The 23003-nt window shown below is 46.3% G+C and overlaps 1 protein-coding gene across 1 annotated transcript in view; it reads left to right on the forward strand.

Annotated features, from left to right (window-relative positions):
• Positions 1-22995, forward strand: part of CHMP4B (charged multivesicular body protein 4B) — a 43300-nt gene extending 20305 nt beyond the window's left edge. Inside the window, exons 2-5 of the mRNA XM_017878474.1 lie at positions 17587-17764; positions 20082-20196; positions 21205-21331; positions 22739-22995. Of these exons, the coding sequence (XP_017733963.1) occupies positions 17587-17764; positions 20082-20196; positions 21205-21331; positions 22739-22803 (485 nt within the window). The 3' untranslated portion in view covers positions 22804-22995. The remainder of the gene's footprint in view (positions 1-17586; positions 17765-20081; positions 20197-21204; positions 21332-22738) is intronic.
• Positions 22996-23003: the final 8 nt, after the last annotated feature.

The raw sequence follows: 23003 nt of genomic DNA on the forward strand, positions 1-23003 counted from the left end.
TTTTGTTTGTTTTGATTAGGTAGTCATGTAAATTGTACATAATTTTAAAAGTGCCTTCATTGCCTCAGTCACTGTGTGCCCTTCCCAGAAATGACCAATTACAAGGCCCTGAGATAGTCTCTGCAATTACAAGCATATACTATACCTGTATATTCTTCTGAGACATGCCCATGTATGAATGGTAGTAATTAGGTTACCTTTGAATCCTGTGCTCTTTATAGTTTTACAATAAATGATTTTCTTTCTTTTTTTTTTTTTTTTTTTAAAGAGACAGGGTCTCGTTCTGTTGCCCAGGCTGGAGTGCATTGGAGCAATCATAGCTCACTGTAGCCTCAAACTCCTGGGCTCAAGCATCCTCTCGCCTCAGCCTCCCAAATAGCTATGACTACAGGTGTGCACCACCATGCCCGGCTAATTAAAAAAAAATTTTTTTTTTTTGTAGAGACAGGGTCTTACTATGTTGCCTAGGCTGTTCTCAAACTCCTGGCCTCAAACGAACCTCCTGCTTTGGCCTTCCAAAGTGCTGGGATTGTAGGTGTAAGCCACCACGGCTGGCCAGAAATGATTTAGATTTGACCTACTCTGCAGTCCCTGAACTCCATCTTCCTCATATGGATTTAGAGAATGTTAATTCAAACGTCAGGTGCTAACTTGAATTTTGAAGCCCATGGCCCCACAGAAAGACCTGGGAGAATGGTTTCTCCCTCCCTGCCTTATCTTCTCTTCCCTGAGTTACTAGTCTCTCTGAGAAATGGCATCTCCACCACCTGGTTGCCCCAGCCAGGAACTTGGAACTTATTCCTGACTCAGTCTCCATTTCCTTCTCTTGTACATTCAAACAGGTGATACAGGCCCATGGTCCTCCCCCTTGGTGTCTCTCAAGTTCACCCTCTCCTGGGCAGCCCCTCTGCTGTGGCCTCAGTTCAGGACCTTGAAATCCACACCCTCTGGATTATTGCAGTGGTTGCCAGCCCCTTCTCCCCACAGCAGCCAGAGGGATCTTTCTGAAATGTAAATCTGATCACGTTCCTGTCCTGCTTTGAATCTTTCAATGGCTTCCTGCTAACCCTGGGATAGATTCCAGCAGCTCCTTAACAAGACATCCAAGTCTGTCCTTGAGTTTGTCTCTTTAACTTTTATCTTTACTTGCTCCCTCCCCTATTTTCTCATGCCTCTCTTTTCCTGCTGCTTGGATATATTCCTCTTTTCCTGCTGCTTGGATGTCTCCTGCCATCCTTTAAAATGCATGATAACCCCAAAAGTTAGTTTCCCTGCCTTAGGCATCCACACTAAGTGTCCTGTGCTGACCTCTGTCATCGTATTACATTGTCCATATCTGCTGGCCTGTGAATTCCTTCAGGGACTGTGTAATTTTTGTCCCTAGTTCCCTAGCAGGGTTTCATGAGTAAAGCGTAATTCTGGTACAGTAGAATAAGCAAAGGAATTGCCTGTTTCATCTAAACTGTTGCATCTTTTGTAGTATTGGTATGAAGTTGCTTCATCTTTTCTAGTATTGTCATGATGTTGTTCATAATATCCCCTTTTTATCCTTTTAATGTTCGTGGAGTCTGTAGTGATATCACATCTGCCATTCGCGATACCGGTAATCTTTTTTTCCTGTTCAGTCTGGCTAGAAGTTCAATTTTGTTGAACTTCTCAAAGAGCCAGAATTTTATTTCATTGACCTTCTTTCTCTTTTGTTTCTTTTTTGTCTTTTATTGATTTTTCACTTTAATCTTTATTCCCTTTCTTCTGCTGACTTTGGATTTTGTTTGCCCTTTATTTTTATTTTTATTTTTTTTTGGAGACAGGTTATCACTCTCTTACCTGGGCTGGAGTACAGCGGCACAATCATAGCTCACTATAGCCTCAAACTCCTGGGCTCAAGCGATCCTCCTTGCCTCAGCTTCCCAAGTAGCTGGGACAGTACAGGTGCCTGCCACCAGCTAATTTTTGAAAAAAATTTTTAATAGAAATAAAGTCTTGCCATGTTGCTCAGTCCCAAGCTGGTCTTTTTCTAGCTTGTTAAGGTGCAAGCTGAGGTCCATTTGAGATTGTTCTTTTCTAGTATAGGCTTTTAGTTCCTCTAAGGTACCACATTAGTGGCATCCCACATATTTTGATATGTTGTGTTTTTATTTTCATTCAGTTCAAAATACTTTCTGATTTCTCATTTCATTTCTTCTTTGACCTGTGACTTATTTAGAAGTATATTATTTAGTTTCTAAATATGTGGGGATTTAACAGATTTTCTGTTTGTGATTCCTAATTTATTTTATTTTATTTTTTTTGAGATAGAGTCTCACTGTGTTGCCCAAGCTGGGGTGCAGTGACATGATCTTGGCTCACTGCAACAACCTCCACCTCCTGGGTTCAAGCGATTCTCCTGCCTTAGCCTCATGTGTAGCTGGAACTACAGGCACACACCACCACGCCTGGCTGATTTTTGTAGTAGAGACGATGTTTCACCATGTTGGCCGGACTGGTCTTGAACGCCTGACCTCAAGGGATCTGCCTGCCTCGGCCCTCACAAAGTGCTGGGATTACAGGCATGAGCCACCGCACTGGGCCTATGATTCCTAATTTAATTCCATCCCAGGTGATATACACAGTATCACCTCATGTATGTATAGTCTCATTTGCTTTTCCTGGCCTGTGTGCAATTACCATGTTTTACTTTTATATATAAATCCCCACACTACACTATTACTGTGTTTTTGTTTAAAGATATTTAAATAACTTCCATTTTATTTATTATTTTTTTAGAGACAAGGTCTCACTCTGTCACCTAGGCTGGAGTGCAGTGGTGCAATCACAGCTCACTGCAGTCTTGACATCCTGGGCTCGGGATTCTCCCACCTTGGGCTCCCAAAGTACTGAGATCCTGGGCATGAGCAACCACACCTGGCGAGATTTAAATAATTTTAAAGCCTTATGTATTTACCCATGTGTTTATCCTTTCTGGTACTTGTCATAGCTCTGCATAGACATATATTTTTATCTGGTATCATTTTCCTTCTGCCTGAAGGACTTTAAAAAAAATTTTATAGTGAAGGTTTTCTGGTGATAAATTATTTCAGCTTTTCTTTGTCTGACAGTCTTTATTTTGCCTTTTTTTTTTTTTTTTTGAGACAGAGTCTTGCTCTGTTGCCAGGCTGGAGTGCAGTGGCATGATCTCGGCTCACTGTAACCTCTGCCTCCCGGGTTCAAGCAATTCTTCTGCCTCAGCCTCCCAAGTAGCTGGGACTACAGGTGAGCGCCACCATGCCCAGCTAATTGTTTTTTGTACTTTTAGTAGAGACGGGGTTTCACCATGTTGGCCAGAATGGTCTCTATCTCTTGACCTCGTGATCTGCCTGGCTTGGCCTCCCAAAGTGCTGGGATTACAGGCGTGAGCCACCACACCTGGCCTTGCCTTTGTTTTTGAAATATTTCACTGGGTTTAGAATTCCAGATTAACAGTTTTTTTTGTTCCCTTTCCCTTTCCGTTTCCATTTTATTTTTGAGATGGAGTCTTGCTCTATTGCCCAAGCTGGGGTGCAGTGATGTGTTCCCAGCTCACTGCAACCTCCACCTCCTGGGTTCAAACAATTCTCCTGCCTCAGCCTCCCGAGTAGCTAGGACTACAGGCGCCTGTCACCATGCCCAGCTAATTTTTGTAGTAGAGACGAGGTTTCACCATGTTGGCCAGGCTGGTCTTGACATCCTGACCTCAAGGGATCTGCCAACCTCAGCCTCGCAAAGTGCTGGGATTATAGGCGTGAGCCATCGCACCTGGCCTATGATTCCTAATTTAATTGCATCCCAGGTGATAGAATTAATGAGATCCTTTAAAAATATTGCTCCACCGTCTTCTTGCTAGCATTGTTTTCTATGAGAAATCTCTGTCATCTTTATTTCAGTATATATAATGTGTATTTTTTTCTTTGGCTGCTCTTAAGATTTTCTTTTTATTACTGATTTTGAGCACTTTTAATATGATGTGCTTTGGTATATGTGGTCTTCTTCATGTTTCTTAAGCTCCAGGATCACTGAGCTGCTTGTATCTGTGGGTTTATAGTTTTCGTCAAAGTGGAAATTTTTTGGCCATTATTTCTTGACATATTTATTCACCTGCCCTCCTCCTTTGGGGACTCCATTTACATGTATATAGGTTACCTGAAGTTATCCCACACCTCACTGCTGCTCTGCTGATGTTTAAAATTCTTTTTTCTCTCTGTATTTCATTTTGGATAGTTTTTATTGCTATTCAAGTTTACAAATCTTTTCATCAATGAAATGTCTGATCTGCTGTTAATCCGTGTAATAATTTTAATTTCTAGAAGCTCGATTTAGGTTTTTTAAAAAATTGTCTTAGTCTATTTGTGTTGCTATTAAAGAAATACCAGAGGCTGGGATATGTATAAAGAAAAGAGGTTTATTTGGCTCACAGTTCTGCAGGCTGTACAAGAAGCATGGTGCCGGCCGGGCGCGGTGGCTCAAGCCTGTAATCCCAGCACTTTGGGAGGCCGAGGCGGGCGGATCACGAGGTCAGGAGATTGAGACCATCCTGGCTAACACAGTGAAACCCCATCTCTACTAAAAAATACAAAAAACTAGCCGGGCGAGGTGGCGGGTGCCGGTAGTCCCAGCTACTTGGGAGGCTGAGGCAGGAGAATGGCGTGAACCCGGGAGGCGGAGCTTGCAGTGAGCTGAGATCCGGCCACTGCACTCCAGCCCGGGCGACAGAGCGAGACTCCATCTTAAAAAAAAAAAAAAAAAAAGAAGCATGGTGCCAGCATCTGCTGCTCACGAGGACTCAGGCTGCATCCTCTCATGGTGGAAGGCGAAGGGGAGCTTATGTGTGCAGATCACACGGCAAGAGAGAGAGGAGGAGGTGCCAGGCTCTTTTTAACAACCAGCTCTTTCGAGAACTGACTAAGAACTCACTCAGTCCTGGGTAATGGCCTTAAGTCATTCCTGAGGGATCTGCCCCCATGACCCAGACGCCTCTCACTAGGCCCCACCTCCAACACTGGGCATCAGATAGCAACATGAGACTTGGCGGGCCAAACAAACAGTATCCAAACCATAGCAAATACCTTCCCTGTTTCTCCTTCGCTTTTTAAGCATATAGACTATAGTTATAACTATTTTAATCTCTTTGCTAATTTTGACATCTGTGTTAGTTTGGGTTACTTGCAATTTGTTGACTTTACTCTGCATCATGGGTGTTATTTACCCATTTCTTTGTATAAATTGTAGATTTTGATTAGATGTCAAATGTAAATTTTGCCTTGTTGGGTACTGAATATTTCTGTATTCCCATAAATATTCTTTATGTTTTGGGGGCAGAATTTTTTGGTAACAGTTTGCCTTTTGGGTCTTAGGTGTAAGAATTATGAGACAGGCTCAGAGCAGTGTTTATCTAGTATAGGGCTAGTGAATCCCTACTATTAAGACAAGGCCCTCCTGAAGGCCCTCCAAGAAGAATTATGAGGCTTTTCCAATCTAACTGAGGAAGAGGCAATATGACTGGCCCCATGTGAGTACTTAATATTATTTATTCTCTGTCATCCTTTTGAGTGGTTCTTTCCCTGGCCTTAGATAGCTTTTTCACACATGGGTGCTGATCAGTATTCTGCTGAATACTTGAGGGGGACCCTCCATGGCTCTCTGGGGTTTTCTCTCTCCGTGCAACTCTCTCCTCAGATACTCTCATGAACTCCAGCTGCATTGGTCTCCCCAGACACTCAGCTCTATCTCATTAATTCAGGAAGTTGCTGGACTCTGTCTGGGTTTTCCTTGCCTGCACCTTGGCCTGGAAACTCTCAGCGATCAACTGGGTGTGACCGTAGGTTCAACTTACTTCCGAGCTCTCAAGGATCACTGTCCTTTTTTGCTTGATGTCCAGTGTCTCAAAAACTGTTGATTCATTTCTCTTGGGCTAGGGGTAAATCTAGTCCCTGCCATCCTGTCTTGGCTAGAAGCAGAAGGAAGAGTCTGGATTTGAATCCTGACTCTGCTGGTTTGTTATTCACAAGCTTTGAGATAATCTCTCCAGGCCTCAAATCTCTTTGTAAAATTGGCTAGTAAGACGAATTCCTTATTGTCAGGATTAAATACAATAATAAAATATGAGGCTCAGAATAGGTGATACTTCATGTGAGAAAGGAAGAACTGGCTGGGCATGGTGGCTCACTTCTGTTATCCCAGCACTTTAGGAAGCCAAGGTGGATTGGATTGCTTGAGCTCAGGAGTTGGAGACCAGCCTGGGCTACAGCTATTTGGGAGGTTGAGGTGGGAGGATCACTTGAGCCTGGGAGGTGGAGGTTGCAGTGCACCGAGATTGTGCCACTGCACTCCAGCCTGGGCAATAGAGCAAGACCCTATCTCACAAAAACAAAAAACCAGAAGAACCCAGGATCAAGATTTTTAAGATTTGAGCTTCAACCATTAGGAATTGAGAAGAGGAAAGGATCTAGGAAAACAAAACAAAACAAAACTCAAGAAGGAATGGCCTCTGGGGCAAGGGAACCAGGCTAGGGGATCCCCCAAGGCTGACAGGAGAGAGGAATTTCAGAGAGAGGAGGGAGGCAGTGCCAGAACTTGTAAGGAGATGGAGGGTGAAGATGTCTGTGTTCACATTCTAACTATAGTTACCGTTACTTCCTAAGTGACATTTGTGGCTCACATTGGATCTGAGTGCTGACTTCCTCTGCCCAGTTGAAGCAGCTTAATTCAGAGGCTAAAGGGAGTCTCTGATTTTTCTAACTCAGTTTGTGAAGCCAGTTAAAATAAGAAAGACTGCTTATTTCATTGGGCAGGAAAAACTTGATTATGTGAAGCAGTCGGGAATTGGAGCATATGGATGTTAATTACATATTCTGGATCACGCAAGATCAAGCAGAAAGAGCCTTTTGTGTTTGTTTCAATCCTGTTATTGGAAATCTCAGAACTATATGCGTTCACCTATTGTTAGAGCTGGAGGAAGACCTGGAGAGAGCACCTAATCCACCCTTCTTGTGTCCTTGATGAGGAGTCTGAGGCACTAAGGAATGAGGGGACTTGCTCAGTGACATACTTTAGTCATGGCAGAGTTGGAACTAGAAGCCAGATTCAGGATCATAGGACGCGTGTTGCAGGTTGTGTCTAGATACAGGTCTCCTGTTCAGGGCACCTGGCTTGGATTCCTCCTTGTCAAGTACCTTTACCTTTGTTACTTTGAGCACGTTGTTGAACCTTTATGACATCAGTCGCCTATCTTTAACTTGAACACAACCTTAACTGCCTGAAGGCAAAGGATTGTACCAGATAACTCCTAGCAGTTTCCTCTGGGTGTAAGATTAGTGTCAGATGTTACAGGGACTGTCGGTCAGGACATGTAAATGAGTAATGTGTCCAGGTAGAAGTTGGTGAGCAGTGGTGGGCTCTGGATGGACTGGAAAGTATGTGTCCCTTCCGAAAGGGATGGCTGCTGCTCTGCTCTAGTGGATTGTTGCTAGGTGGCAGTGTGGGCTCAGTGTTGCCAGATACTCTATCTTTACAAGAGGAAGCCAAAATCTGGATTTTTATGTGAAATATGTAATATTCAAATTTATGTATTAAGACGTGACTTAATTAAGACATGGGACAAATGAAGACATATCTGTGGACTGCATGGGTGCTTAGTTTTAGCCTCTGATAGCAGTTCTGCAGCCTGGCTGGTGTATAGGAAAGAACTTTGGCCTTGGATTCCAGGGCACAGGCTGAATGACTATGGCCCTCACTAACCAGGGGGAGGTCACCTTCCTTCCCAGTATCCTGGTTTCCCCACCCTGGCCCTGAGTTATCTTGATCACCAAGAGCTACTCCAGGGCTGCCTGCTGGGTCTAGGAAGTGAAACCCCTTCTCTTCCTGATCAGCTGCCCTTTGGGGAGCAGGAGGAGGCAGCCCATATAGGCCTTGAACCGTTCCCTTTGGTGACCCTGACTGCCGTGGCCATTTCTCTCCTTCCTTATGGCCTGGGCCACGCCTGCTGACCCAGTCTGGAATAATCTGCTGCTCACTTTGGGTCTCTGCTACTTCCCTCCAGGTATAGTCACAGGGGAGGTCCTAGGCTTATTGACCCTAATCATAAGCCTCTGACCCATTTTGTTTTAGGGTTCTAGCAATTCCAGTGTGGGTTGACACAGGAAAAAAGTGGGCAAGTGACAGAGGTTCTTGTAGCTTTGGTCCCTGGGCCCTCCAGAATGTGGAGGGAAGGCCATATTAGGACCTGGGAAAAGATCTGGAAGCCATCATAGGGTGAGAGGACAGAGGGCACTGACGGGTAAAGAAATGGCGGGGTCACATTGGGTATTATGGAGTGCCCTTCCCTTCTCCCTGTCTCAGTGCTGTTAGGGGCACAAAGATGGAGGTTCCACCCTGGAGGAGCTTATGGTTTAGGGTAGACATGAGGGAAGAAGACATTTATTCTTTAAAACACAGAAAAAAAGCTCACAGCAAACTTTCCAGCTATGTAGAGTCATCGACCTAAGTATAGAGAGGATGATAATGGTTGGATTTTTATCCCGTGTGCTTTTAACCAATTTAAAATCTGCTAGAAAAAAAAAAAAAATCTGCTAGAAAAAAAATTTTTTTTCCAGGTAGAGGTTTTTACTATATACCCTCTGGACTGTCGCTAGTGGACAGTTTGTGGGCAGAACAGGCAGCCCACTGGATGCCCTCGGTGCCAGACTGTTGCTAGCTTGTGGGATCCATGGGGAGGGGAAGGCCTTCAGGGCTTTCAGATCCCCAGGCTCAGGCAGAAGCAGGCCCAGATGCCTGCTTGGTGCAGGGTAGATGCTCTTCTGCAGAGAAAGAACATGCCATTTGCAGATAGGCAGCTTGACTTTGATCCCAGGCCTGCCACTACCTAACTGTATGACTTGGGCAGGTGATAAACTCTTTGAGCCTCAATACCCTGATCTTTCAAGTGGGACAGTAACAGTATCTACCTCATAGATAGTTTGTCTGGAAGAACTAGTGAGCATGGATAGTATCAATTTTTCATTCCCATGAAAGCACCAATCATGGCACCCAGGAAACCTCTCATAAATGTTAGCTGTTGTTATATATTATCTTTTTCTCCACTATGCCATAATTGTCTACTCTTTCTTAGACACACTGGGCTAGGAAAGGGGACAGGACACCACTGCATGGTGGCCGGCTCCTGTAATCCCAGCTCCTTGGGATGCTGAGGCAGGAGAATTACTTGAACCCGGGAGGCGGAGGTTGCAGTGAGCGGAGATCACCCCCCTGCACTCTAGCCTGGGTGACAGTGTGAAACTCCATCTCAAAAAAAAAAAAAAATTGTGTGGGGGACAGGACAGGGACAGGAGGATGCAGAGATCCCCAGAGACAATGTTGGACACAGGCAAGGAAAGAGAGGAAAGAGCAAGACAGAGAGAATGCTCACATTCAGCAAGTGTTTGCCTAGTGACTGTCCTTCTCGTCTGTCCTTAGGGTAGTGGTTTCACCCCCATCTTGCATCTGACAAACATGCTCAGAGATGTGAAATAACTTACCTGACAGCCACCTTCAGGGCTGGAATTCTGACCTGGTCTACTGGTACCAAGCCTCATATTCTTTTTCCTTTATGCCCCAGTGCTGGCCGGCATCAACCAAGGGCAGAGGTTGATGAAGCTGGCATTGGCCAAATGGTCAGGTGGTTTTAAATTGGTTTCTCCCAAGCCGTGTTTTACAGATGTCAGTGTGTGTCTTGCTGGTTTTTCTTGTCTTTCTCTTTCTTTTTTTGGTGAGCCAGTTAGGTGTCAGTGTTTTCTTCCTATCAAATAGGATCTGGGAAGTCCTGCAGTAAATAATACCAGTGACCAACATTTACCTGTCATGCCCTGTGTCAGGTGCTTTACATATGTACTTCATTTTAATCCTCACAATAACCCTATGAGGTGTGTGTTATTATCATGAGGGTTATTAGTGAGATTAAGTAATTTACTTGATGGTGGAGGTGAAACTTGAAGCTGGACAACTGGACTCCCTAAATGACCATTGTAACTTGATGTGACCCAGCATTTCCTAAGGTTGTCTCACTGCAGAGTGTGTTTTATCATGCCTTTTACGGAACACACTTTGTATGTACCGTTTAAATGATTCAGAGCGTTTGATATTCTGTTAGGCTGTTAGTTGTGGGGCTTATTTCTTTCATCTTTGTCCCTTTCAAACAGATAAGGGGCTTCTTTCTGTCTAGAATTTTCCCTTGCAGTGAGTACTGTACTCCCTATGTGTTTGCTGATGAAGTCAGCAGGGCTTCAGACTCCTATTTCCTGGTCATACACAAGTACTTATTTTACCATCTCTAAATGGAGTGCATTAGCTCCAGGCCACGGAGAGCAAATTAGAGGAACAGGGAGATATATCACAGAGAAGGAGGCTGCTCTGGAAAAAGCTGTCTGCACCTCTCGCCTGAACTCTCCAGCTGTGTGGGAATAAATACAGCAATGTCAGGGACAGCGTTCCAAGGCTTTTGCAGGATGAGGCCCTCATCCTGCAGGTGAGCCTGCAACACTGTCTCAGCAACAATCGACACAAAACAGCCTCTGTCTGGGCTTCCAAAGTGCATTTTGTGCATTTTGGTTTCTGATAACTTTCTGTTTGCCCATGCTGTCCCAGGCACCCTCTCACCCAGGGTAGAGAAATGAGAGCCTAACCCTGCCCTGCCTTCTGAAACTGTAGGTGCATCAACAGCACTTACTAGGGGAAGGTACTGTTGAACTAGCCTGATTAGCACCTCTTTCCCATTCTTTTTTCTCTCTGCTGTCTGGGGACCTAGGAGAGCAAACCAGGTAGCTTTTTGGTTTTCATGTGTCAGCATGAGCTTTAAAATGGAGTTTATCAAGGGCAGGGTTTGGAAGCTGGATGAAAGAACATTAGGCAGACTGTTTTCCTTATGGCACAGGGAACTGCTGATTTATTTGTAGCAATTAAATTTGGAAACAACAGACTTGAGGTGGTGGAAAGAGTCCTGGGCTGGAGACCTGGGTTCTAGTCTTGGTTCTTCCTCTGACTCACTGCGGGGTCCTGGCAAACTGTGCCACCTGTTCTGGACATCATTTTTCTTTTTTTTTTTTTTTTTTAGGGCGGAGTCCTCGCTCTGTCGGCCAGGCCTGGGAGTGGAAGTGGCCGATCTCAGCTCACCCTGCAAGCTCCGCCCTCCCCGGTTTCATGCCATTCTCTCGCCTCCAGGCCTCGCCGAGTAGATGGGACTACAGCCGGCCCGCCACCTGCCGCCCGGCCCCAATAGTTTTTGTATTTTTAGTAGAGACGGCGGTTTCGACCGTAGTTCGGCCAGGATGGTTTCTCGATCTCGCTGACCTCGTGATCCGCCCGCGCCTCGGCCTCCCAAGACGTGGGCTGGGAATGTACAAGGCTTGAGCCCACCGCGCCCGGCCTGGACATCATTTTTCTCAGTTATCTAATGAGGGGTTGGTCTTCATTATCTCCAAGAGCTCCTCAAGCTCCCTCTATTTTTGATGCCATGATTGTAACTCTTATTTAGTCAAAGTTTGGTGGGATCTCTAATGCCATGTGGTGCAAGGATGGTCACTAATAACCATGTTTACGGGTGAATGGGTTTCGTTGACATTGGTGGTTAACTGTGTTGTTTTGACTTTGGGTCATCCGAGATCAGACGAGATTGGGCATATTCAGGGTGGTATGGCCGTAGACTTAACTTTGGGTCTTTTCTTGCCCATACTCATGGGGCAGATGACAGATCACAGATGGCACACCCATCACTTGCTCTGTCCAGCAAAGCAACTAGTGGCTTGAGGGCCAGGTATGCTTCTCCTGGCTAAGGGCACCCTGAATATCTGAGTTTATTCACTGGCAGAATGAACCAGGGGGCTCTATCTGAGTGATTGCTGGCAGGCAGAGTCGGCTCCCTGCCTGCCGGTAGTCCTACTGGGACCAGGCTGCTGAGGGTTCTTCAGAACGCCCACTTAGGCTGGAGTCCTGGTGTTGCATTTGTGTGTAAGTGTCCTCAGGAGTGTGTTCATTTGCTTTGTCGTTCACACTGAGAGTGGGAAAGCAGCAGCCCTCTTCCCTCCCAGCCCTGTACCTTCTGTTAGATGACTTCAGATGTAGACTCTGGGGTCTTCGAAAGGACTGTAGGCACTGCCATTCATTTAGTGAGAGCATATTATTGGTCCGTCCTTCCCTCCATGCTTGAATTTCTCTATACTAGTAATGAGTGTATAGTTATGACTTCTTGGCATCTATTGAGATGCCCTGGGCTATTTGCCCCTATACTGAACACCCCTAGATCTGGGACAGACAAACTTGCCCCCCTCAGCAGCTTTTCAGAGAAGTGGTGTTTGACTAGGAGAAAGGAACGTCCTGTCTGGTTGTATCGAACTGATGTGTTCTCTAGAAATGGTTTCTGTAATCTCTAACTGTTGCCTCGCAGGAAGGTTTTCCATCCTGGGCAAACGTCTTTTTGACTGGTCTCTGCTTCTTAGGGTATCTGTTCTGTATCTTTCCTCTAAATAGCTGTTTGGAGGGTCTAATGAAGCAACTGTCTGGAGACCAATGTTTATTTCAACATGGTTGGAGCTGTTTTTGCTTCAGCTTTCAGAGCCAATAAAGCTGGTTATTAGATTCTGTAATTGCTGCTGTAATTACTCTCTTGGAACTGGCAAAGGCATAATTAAATATGGAGATTCCAAGGACTGTTTTTTTTCCCATCTAAAAGCAACCTCTTAAACTTCTATTGACCTGGGTTAGATTTCAATTGTTAAAGCCATTGTGTTTATAAATGATGCTGGGGGTTCTCTGGCAGAAAATGGATTTCTTTAGACACCTCTTTTTTGAATATTTGATTTAGATGAACAGCTTCTCTTTAACTCAGTACTTGTTTTTAAATCTAACCATCAGGAATCTGGAGAAGTTAAGGCAAGACATTAAGAACCAGTATATATTTAATATTTATGAAAACACTGGGTTGGTTACAGATAGAAAGTTTCTGTGGTCAGAAATAAGGTTGGCATGGAGGAAGTTTTACTAAGTGTAATAGTATTCAAGAAGAATGGCATTTTACTTGTGGAAGCACTCTAATACCTCTGAGCCTTTAGTTTGCCCTGTTACACCTCACCACTGATGCCACGCATTTGTAAGATACAGGAGGTGGTTCAAGTGCTGTGAATATTTGTCTGCATCTGTTTCTGCAGCCCAGATGCTGACCCCATGTCTATTTTCAAGGTTACTTTACTCATGAAGCATGTTTGGGGGTTTCTGTGGGGGAAAATTAATAATGTAGCCTTTCCCTTTGGAGTTCTCAACTAGCTGAGAAACACAGACAGCAGATAGATCTAGATAAGAAAAATCAACGTCCTGGAGAGTTCACTGCTTAGAGGGGAAGAGGCTGTGTGAACCCTGCAGGCAGGAAGGGGAGTCCTGGAGGGATTCCCCGGGACTGTCCCTCATACTGTTTGTTCAGGTCCTGTCCCCAGTATGAGATAGCACACCTTATAGCCAGGTGCTTGCGGGAAGTCCCTGTTTGTGGGCCAGGAGGAATGCAGTGGAAGGATGCTGCCAAATGATTGTTCTAGCCTGTGTTTCAGTAAGACGTCAATTCTCTGGGTCAGAGGTGCACGGAAGATAAAATATGGGTGGATCCCCCAGAAGAACCCTGGATAGAATACATGAAAACCTTGTAAGACAAATGAAATTGGAGGTTCAATTTAGTAGATACTAAGCACTTACTGTGTATCAGTTATTTTGCTGGATTGCTGATCTGCAAACATGAATAATATCAGCATTATTTCATTCGGGGTGGGGATGGGCTCTTGGTTTCCTCACTGGTATATTTGGGTATTTGCTTCCAGATCATTTATTGTTTGGGAGATTTTAGAAGTGGGAGATGGAAGTCAGAGGAAGTTAGGATTGGCATACAAGGAGTCACTGCCAATGGAAAATGTATTGGAGAAAAAGCAGTTCTAAATCTATGATGTTAATAGGGAAGTAACTTTGGTTTTAAATATAAGAATGTAGCTGACTGTATAAAATCAGTTTCATAAGCATTTTACCAAGCTCCTGCTATATTCAGGACACTGAAAAGCAAGGCAGCTCTGTCAAAGAGTGTTTGCTCTTATGAACGGTCTCAGAGTCACTTGCTGTTGTTCTGAGTCCGTGAGGAAGAGCATAGAGCTGGGAGTTACACAGACTACTCCCCTCCTCACTTGGCAGCAGGATGACTTGGGTGAGCTACATCACCTTTCTGATCCCCAGTCTCCTTGTTCATTTGGGATCTCTGGATGATTAAATGAAATAGGAGGTGGATGAGACTGCCGTTGCTTGTTCACCATCACACAGCAGGCTCTCGGAAGGCCGTGGTGAATCTTTTTTTTTCCTCCCACCGAGATGGAGTCTTGCTCTGTTGCCCAGGCTAGAGTTCAGTAGCCTGGGCTCACTGCAGCCTCCGCCTCCTGGGTTCAAGAAATTATCCTGCCTCAGCCTCCCGAGTAACTGGGACTACAGGTGTGCGCCACCATGTCCAGCTAATTTTTGTATTTTTAGTAGAGATGGGGTTTCACCATGGTGGCCAGGCTGGTCTTGAACTCCTGACCTCAGGTGATCCACCCACCTTGGCCTCCCAAAGTGGTGGGATTACAGGCATGAGCCAGTGCGCCCGTTCTGGAAGGCCTTGGTGAATCTTGAATGATGGGCTGGGCTGTGGGTGATGGAGCTGACTGGAGGGGACTTGGGAAGGGGGCACCTGTGGGCCATTGGCACTTGATCTTGGAAGGATTCACAGTCACTTGGTGATTAGAGTATGTCTAGGGTGTGGCTTTTGTGGAAAAGGAACACAACACCAAGGAAGTCACAGGAAGCAATCTAGCCATCCCAGCCCTGGGGCACTTACAGGACTCCCCCAGGACCTCTTCCCTCTGACATTACTCATGGGAAAGGCGGTTCTGTAGACCTTGTGCTAGGGCTCCCAGGTCTTGGGCTTGTGGAGAGAATTCTAACGGCTTGCCTCTGCGGAACTCTGCAGGCCATATTAAACTATATGGTAAAGGGAGCTACTGAGGATTTTTCAGCAAAGGAATGGTTAGATTTGCATTCCCTCTTCTGTGTTCCCATGGTCCCCATGTCACTCCCTGCAGGACTGGACGATCCCTCCAGGGCAGTATCCTACCCTTTTCATTAAGTGGGGGGCATAACATAGTGGCAGGGCAGGGACTTTGGGGTTCCACACCTGGTTTAAGTCCCCTCTCTGCCAGTTACCTGGGCTGTCACAGGAGGTCTCTGAACCTCAGTTTCCTCATCGACTAAAAGGGGTGGTCATTCTAACCTTAAAGCGTTGCTGTTTTGAGGCCCTTATGAAGTGAGCATGACTGATGCCACCGGAAGGTGAGAGAGAAGGGTCTCGAGGATCCCCTGGTGTGACTGCAGGATGGGTTTCTTGAAGTCTTGGGCAGTTCCGGCCTACATCAGAATCAAGGGGGATTACGGATTCAGTGACTTTTCAGATTTAATGAGGCACATTTCATTGTTTTAGATGTTTTACGAGTTCTCTTTATGTGTGTATGTATGTATTTTGGTCAGCATTCGTTGGAAAGACTGGCTGGAAGAATTTTTCTGCTGCTTTTGGAGGGACTGTGTGCTATACGAAGGCCAAGCTGTTTTCCCTTGGCAAATGGTCTTTAGGACGGAATCCCACGCCAGCAGGGGATGTGAGTAGAAGGAGCATGGGACCTATTCATGTGACATATGGAGAAACCGGAGCCCCATGGGGGCGGGGTTTTGACCTCCAGTCTGCAGGAGATGGCCGTGGTCCAGAACTCCAGGACATGGGGGAGTGCTGAGTGCATGTGTGTGTGAGGCTAGTGCTCCCGACCCAGCCCACTCCAGCTCAGCCATTTCTTCTGACGGAGTCTGTGCTAAGCCTCCTTCCTGGCTTTTGATGCCCACTTCAGGGAAACAAAAAATAGCTTCCCTTCTAGGTTCTTTGGCTGGGCTACAAACTAAATTGATATAAGACAGATTAACAAGAGAAAAACCATATTTAGTTACATATGTACATGTGGAAATCCCACAAAATATGAGACTTGAAGAAGAGTCAGATGCTTGAAGCTTATATAGTATCCTGAGCTACAGAAAAGAATAGGGGCTTGGGGGTTGTTGTGGAGGACACAGCTTACGGGAGGGTGAGGGAAGAATTACTGTATGGTGAAGGCTTGGAGTTTGTTGTGGGGGGACACAGCTTACCGGAGGGTGAGGGAAGAATTACTGTATGGTGAGTAAAGGATGTGTTGTTATGCAGATAGAAGGTCTCTTAGATAATGAAAGTTTTCAGAGCAGCCCTCTTCCTGACACAGATACTTTTAGTAATGTAGATTTTCTTCTTAGATGTACTTTTTTTTTTTTTTTTAAACAAAAGGACAGCTTTTTGAGCTACTCTAGTTTCTTAGAATAACCAGCTCAAAATATGCCAAAGAAACATATTTTGGGGGTGGTATATTCTGGTCTCTTACAGTCATATTTTGGGGTGGTGTGTCCTGACCCCTAACGTCATGTAAGATGTATGCTAAAGATATTTTTCAGTGTGAAGAGTGGAACTGAGACCATGAAGGGGAAGGACATCTGGGTTTCAAGTTGGGAGATGTGGTTTTGGTCCCAGTTCTGCCACAGATTCACCTTGGTCAAATTGCTTGCCGTGACTGGACCTTAACATGAGATGATCTCCACAGTCTCAGCATGCTAGGAGGCTAAGGTAGATGATGCCACTGACCCAACTAAATGACCAGACTCTGGGTTTGGCCGTGGCAGGGAGTTCTGTCTGGCTTTTTAGTTTAGTCGTGTTTTCGATGATGGAGGATGCTGTAGTAGCCATCTTCAGGCATGGGGCTTTTTGCTTTTGAATACATTTCCAGAAGGAAATTACTGGGTCAGAGGGTAAAAACATCATGGTGGTTGTTGCTGTGTGTTGCCATGTTACTTTTCGGAAGCATTGTAACAATTTACAGAGTTACTGGCTTTGAGTGAAATAGCATTTTTTTTTTTTTGAAATAGCATTTTTAACCCAAATGGATCTAGTATTTGGTATAGTCATTATATTTATGATTTCTGTAATTTAGTTGGCATAAAATGGTACTTTAAAGTTGCTTTATAATAATGAGAACTGCTTTTTTTGAGGAGCATACACACTGATGAATGTGCCAGGTGTTTACATACAGTATGTCATTTGCTGCTCACACTGACACCATCTGGGAAGCCAAGTAGCTCACCTGAGTCTGTGAGCTGGACTTTGACCCTAAAGGAGTTTGACCCCACAGCATCCTTTTCTTGGTGTGGCTGTCCATGCTTTGATTTGTGTGTGTGCGTGGTTACCCGAGGGTTGAACTTTGGCTTGTGTGCTTGTTTACTGGCCATGTTTTGAGGTATGTGAATTTTATGTTTTTGTAGAAAATTGAACGTGCTCTTTGTGTAGAATTTATGAACCCTCTGCTATAGCGAAAGCAACAACAGAGATGCTTCCAGTAGAGTTGGGGAAAGAACGCAGTGAACACTAGGACCTCGCCCTGTGCCTGGGCTCTCTAAAACCCTGTTTTCTCCCCAACGCAGCGGCCCTCCAGGCACTGAAGCGTAAGAAGAGGTATGAGAAGCAGCTGGCGCAGATCGACGGCACATTATCAACCATCGAGTTCCAGCGGGAGGCCCTGGAGAATGCCAACACCAACACCGAGGTGCTCAAGAACATGGGCTATGCCGCCAAGGCCATGAAGGCGGCCCATGACAACATGTACGTGTCCACCCGCCCCTGCGCCACAGGGCATTGCCAGTCCCGGAATGCCTTGTACCCAGGCCATGGCCTTAGGCAGACGGATCCCTTGACTTACCTATTCGAGCACCTGAGTTTGTTTGAATTCTCATTCTTTTTTGGAACTCCGAAAATGGATGATGTGCCTTTGGAAGCAGATCTCATGGCATGCAAAAATACTTTCTGAGTAATTCAGGGTTATTGTGATGAGCATAGTTTCAAGCTGGAAAGGCCTTTAGAAGGTCCTGTTGTCCAGACCTGTGAATGTGAAGGTGGAGAAGCTGTGTCCCAGAGAGAGAAGCTGATTTGCCCTGTGTGACATGGGAGCTTGGATAGAACTGGGATTAGAATCGGTGCCCATGATTTTTCCCTGATGCTGTCAGGGGCCCTGAAATGTGTGGTTCATCCAAGAGCTTTGGATCTCTCTGTTCCTGTGTCTGCTTTTGATGGTGTTTTCTGCCCCCTCCCTTGCTCTCCAGCTGTAGCTGTCGTACTGACAGTGATCTTGCCCTCAGCACTCCTTCTTCCCCTATATGGCTACTTCTCATGGCAGTGGCCTAAGAAACTAGATAACCAAGCTTGTTACAGTTGTAACTAGCCAAGGTAAAGACTAAGGTAAGGAGGCTCCAAATGAAGACCTTTCTCATGAGTAAAACTGCATTTGGGCTGGGTGAGGTGGCTCACGCCCATAATTCCAGCACTTTGGGAGGCTGAGGCAGGCAGATCACCTGAGGTCAGGAGTTCGAGACCAGCCTGGCCAACATGGTTGAAACCCCATCTCTACTAAAAATACAAAAATTAGCTGGATATCGTGGCATGCGCCCAGCTACTAGAGGTGAGGCAGGAGAATTGTTTGAACCCAGGAAGCGGAAGTTGCAGTGAGCCAAAATTGTGCCACTGCACTCCAACCTGGGCGACAGAGCGAGACTCCATCTCAATTAAAAATAAATAAATAAATAAAAATAAAAAATCTGCATTTGTTGTAGTGCTTAGATTTGGCAGCATATATTTGGGGGTGCCAGGAGCCTTTTTTGCTTCCTTTTGGGTACTCAGCTGTGCTGTCCAACGGGTGGGGAAAATGCGCCCTAAGGTCTTGCCATCTATTTTTGTAAATAAAGTTTTATTATTATTTGAGACAGGGTCTTGCTGTGTCCCATCACCTGGGCTGGAATACTGTGGCCCAATCCTAGCTCACTGCATTCTCAAAATCCTGGGCTCAAGCCATTCTCCCACTTCAGCTTCCTGAGTAGCTAGGACTACGGGTGTGTGACATCATGCCTGGCTAATTTTAAAAATTTTTTGTAGGGATGGGGGGGTCTCACTGTGTTGCCCAGACTGGTCTCGAACTCCTGACCTCAAGTGATCCTCTCTCCTGAGCCTCTCAAAGTTTTGGGATTACAGGTGTTAGTCACTGTGCCTGGCCTTAAAAGTTTTATTGAAATACAGTCATGTCCCTTAATTTACATATTGTCTGTGGCAGCTTTTGTGCTACACAGCAGGGTTAAGTATTTGTAATAGAGACTGTCTGGCCATAAATTCTAAAGTATTTACTATTTGGTCCTTTGCAGAAAAAGCTTGCTGATTTTGCTGTAGGAATGTGAGGTTGCAGGAGAAGTAGCCTTCAAATAAGTGAGGTTTTGTCTGAGGGTAGATGTTCGTTGGACTGAGCTGCTTGAATGAGAACCATATATGCCTCATTTCTGTGTTCTCCTAAAAACCTAGCAGAGTGCAGCTCATTAAATACTGTGCAAACGTTGACATATATGTGCATATATTGGCTTGAGTAAATATAGGTTTATATGATTGTCAGTGTGTAGAAGAAAATTCTGCATATTTTCAGAATTTGCCTTTCCTTTGGGGTCCTAGAGGATCCATAGGTGGACTGAGTAGATGGAAGTCCCATTAGACGGCATGGCTGTCTTCTGTGATTGTGCTTTTACTTTCCCCGTGCAGAGTTACCCTTGGACTTGAAAAAGAGCTATTGGCCCAGGAGTTAAAGCCCTGCAGTCTTATCTGACGCCTTTGCTAATTTGCATGTAGGACCTTGATAGTGCCACCTGTAGGGTGTTGGACTGGGTAGTGTCTTGAAGACATTCCTGTCCCCTTGAGTTTGTGCTTCTCTATTTTAAAGGGGAGGAGGCAGGCAATAATGCCAAGTAACTCCTCACAGGGAGTCATTGCAGGGAGTGTGTCTGGGAAGTTGATTGTGTGGGGCCCAGTTTCTGCTCCTGCCTTGCCTTGCAGGCCCTCTTTACACAGCCTAATCAATTGATATGATACCTGTCCATTGCATTTGAAGGGACATCGATAAAGTTGATGAGTTAATGCAGGACATTGCTGACCAGCAAGAACTTGCGGAGGAGATTTCAACAGCAATTTCAAAACCTGTAGGGTTTGGAGAAGAGTTTGACGAGGTGAGTAGTTTTGTACAGATCCCATAAGCTTCACAAATGACACCCTGAGGCTGCCCCTTGATGTGCTCTTGAAGGCTCTCAGGCAGGGAGCATTTGGACTTGGACAGAGACAGGGCATGGTGTTAACCCTCCCTGAATTCTACATTTTGAGGGACACTTTCCCTATTTGGGGTGGAAACTTAGGTAGAGTAAAGGAACATTCATCACAACGCTTTAGCAGGCTTCAGGTCACTAACTGATTTGAACAAGTAGCTAGCCTGCACCTTTCCAGGGTGGGCCCTGGCACAGAGCTGGGCCGCAGAGATGACCACGTCCTGGAGAAGTTCACAGGATTTGCCCTGAGACAGCTCCAGCATGAGGGAAAGGTAGAGCCAAGGGTGGGGGGGGCACTTACCCCTGACCCAGGGGATGTGTCTGGATCTTGGCCACCTGCCAGTGTCTGCTGAGCAATTTGGGACCTTGAGTCTCTTAGGTTTTTAAAATAATGGTACCAGCCCCTGTTGAAGGTACTCCACTGTGTTAGATTTGAATCTCCTAAAGGTCAGATCCTTTCTGCTGGACCTTTCTTTGTGCTTTCTGACCCCCACTGTATAACTGAGAAAACACCCTGCAGCTCTTACCTTTGGTTCTCAAAACCAGGGTTTTCATACTGGAGTTTGATGGAAGAATCTCATTCATTTCAAATCAGCAAACATTTCTGAGCATTCACTCGTGTGCCCAGCTCTGAGCCAAAGAAATAGGAAGGCAAAGATACGATCCCCTCTCCCAGATGCTCACAGTGTAGTGCAGGACGCCGAGGTCTACATCAGTGATGTGCAGCAGTGATACGTTCCCCAGTAGAAGCTGCTTTAGGATATTTGAATCACAAGGTGTGAAACCTGGAGTTCACCTCCCCGCAGACCTTCTCAGAGGGGTGTGTGTCTCCATGAGCATTAATTAGGTAGGAGGCATGACCGCGGGGGCTGGGATTCCCAGGGAGGGCACTCACTTTGTGTTTCCTTTTACTAGGATGAGCTCATGGCAGAATTAGAAGAACTAGAACAGGAGGAACTAGACAAGAATTTGCTGGAAATCAGTGGACCCGAAACAGTCCCTCTACCAAATGTTCCCTCTATAGCCCTACCATCAAAACCCGGTGAGTGCTTCTAGAGTCATGATACGCCCACGAGGTCATGTGGCAGGTGATCTTGTGGTTGGTTGGCTTTGGTTTGTGTCCTGAGCTTGCCCAAGATTGAGAACCAGACAGGATCCATTGTAGTGGCTACAGAGGCCATGTCACCTGGCTTTTTCTGGTTTCTCTCTGGAACAGGGTTTCTTAATCTTGACGCTACGGACATGGCCAGACACCTCTCTGGGTCAAGAGAATGGAGGGTGGGGGTGGGGTTGTCCGGTGCACTGTGGGTGTTCAGCACCATCCCTGGCCTCTGCCTACTAGATGCCAGTAGCAACCGCCCTGAGTTATGTCAACCAAAAATGTCTTCACACATGGCCAAATGTCCCTTCGTAGGGGTTGGGAGGATCACCCCCAGTTGAGAGCCTCTTTTCTAGAATGATTTTTCCTATTTCACTAAAGAAGAGAAAGTTCCAGGCACTGTGAGAAGGTGTGAGAGCGTGAGTCTCGTACAGCTCTTGCCCCCTCTCTAGTATCCTGTGCTGTGCACACCTGCAAAAGCCCTGGCCCCTGGAGGCCGCCCCTGGGGGAAGGAAACAGCTTTGATTCCTTTAGAGACCTGATTCTATAAAACCTTCATTTCCTCCTCCTTCCCTTCCCCATCCCCTCGCACAATATTTCACCCCAGGTAGAAGTAATCCACACAGAACTTCTAGAAAAAGTGAGGCAATTTGATATGGCATGAGAGAGAGAGCCCTGGGGGCAGTGCCTGACCAGCTGTGGTCACCTCCCTCTCCCGGGTAGAAAGAGGAAACGGCCCCCTCAAGTAGAGTCAGCTGCCTGGAGCTGTGTAGGCAGAGGCTGTCCGGCGAGCCTCCCGGAGTCCCGTGTGGGCAGAGGCTGTCCGGCCAGCCTCCCGGAGTCCCGTGTGGGCAGAGGCTGTCCGGCCAGCCTCCCGGAGTCCCGTGTGGGCAGAGGCTGTCCGGCCAGCCTCCCGGAGTCCCGTGTGGGCAGAGGCTGTCCAGCGAGCCTCCTGGAGCTGTGTGGCCATGGGTCAAGCCACTTGAGGTGGAGTTGGGGGTTGGCAAGGATTAGATCTCTTGTGGGGTTCTTCCCATCCTCCTCCCACCTTGCAGGCTCTGGGACCGAAGCCTCGTGGGAATCCTGAGGGCCTCTGTGTAGAATCCCTCTTGTTTTGTCTGGGCCTGCTGGAGGTGGAGGGTGGGTGCTGCCAAAGTGTGCTTGGTTTTCCAGAGTTGTATGTTGCAGCTTTTAGGCACCAAGGAGCAGTCTGCCTACAGCCTGCAGAGGAGGCTGGCCACAGGGCAGGGCTGTTTGACAGACTCCATGAAGCACAGGCGGCCCTTGTTTCCGGCCAGAACATGTTGAAAGCACCAGCCATCCTAAATAGCCTTTTCTGTCTTCACACAGCCAAGAAGAAAGAAGAGGAAGATGACGACATGAAGGAATTGGAGAACTGGGCTGGATCCATGTAACGGGTCCAGCGCGGGCTGGGCCCAGACAGACTGTGGTGACCTGCGCAGCGAGCAGGCGTGTGCGTGTGCGGGGCAGGCAGGATGTGGTGCAGGCAGGTTCCATCGCTCTCGACTCACTCCAAAGCAGTAGGGCCGCGTTGCTGCTCACTCTCTGCATAGCATGGTCTGCACCTGGGGGGACGGGCGGGGGGAGGGGGGTG

Source organism: Rhinopithecus bieti, unplaced genomic scaffold, assembly GCF_001698545.2.
Source record: "Rhinopithecus bieti isolate Rb0 unplaced genomic scaffold, ASM169854v2 scaffold_65, whole genome shotgun sequence".
Classification (NCBI taxonomy): Eukaryota; Metazoa; Chordata; class Mammalia; order Primates; family Cercopithecidae; genus Rhinopithecus; species Rhinopithecus bieti.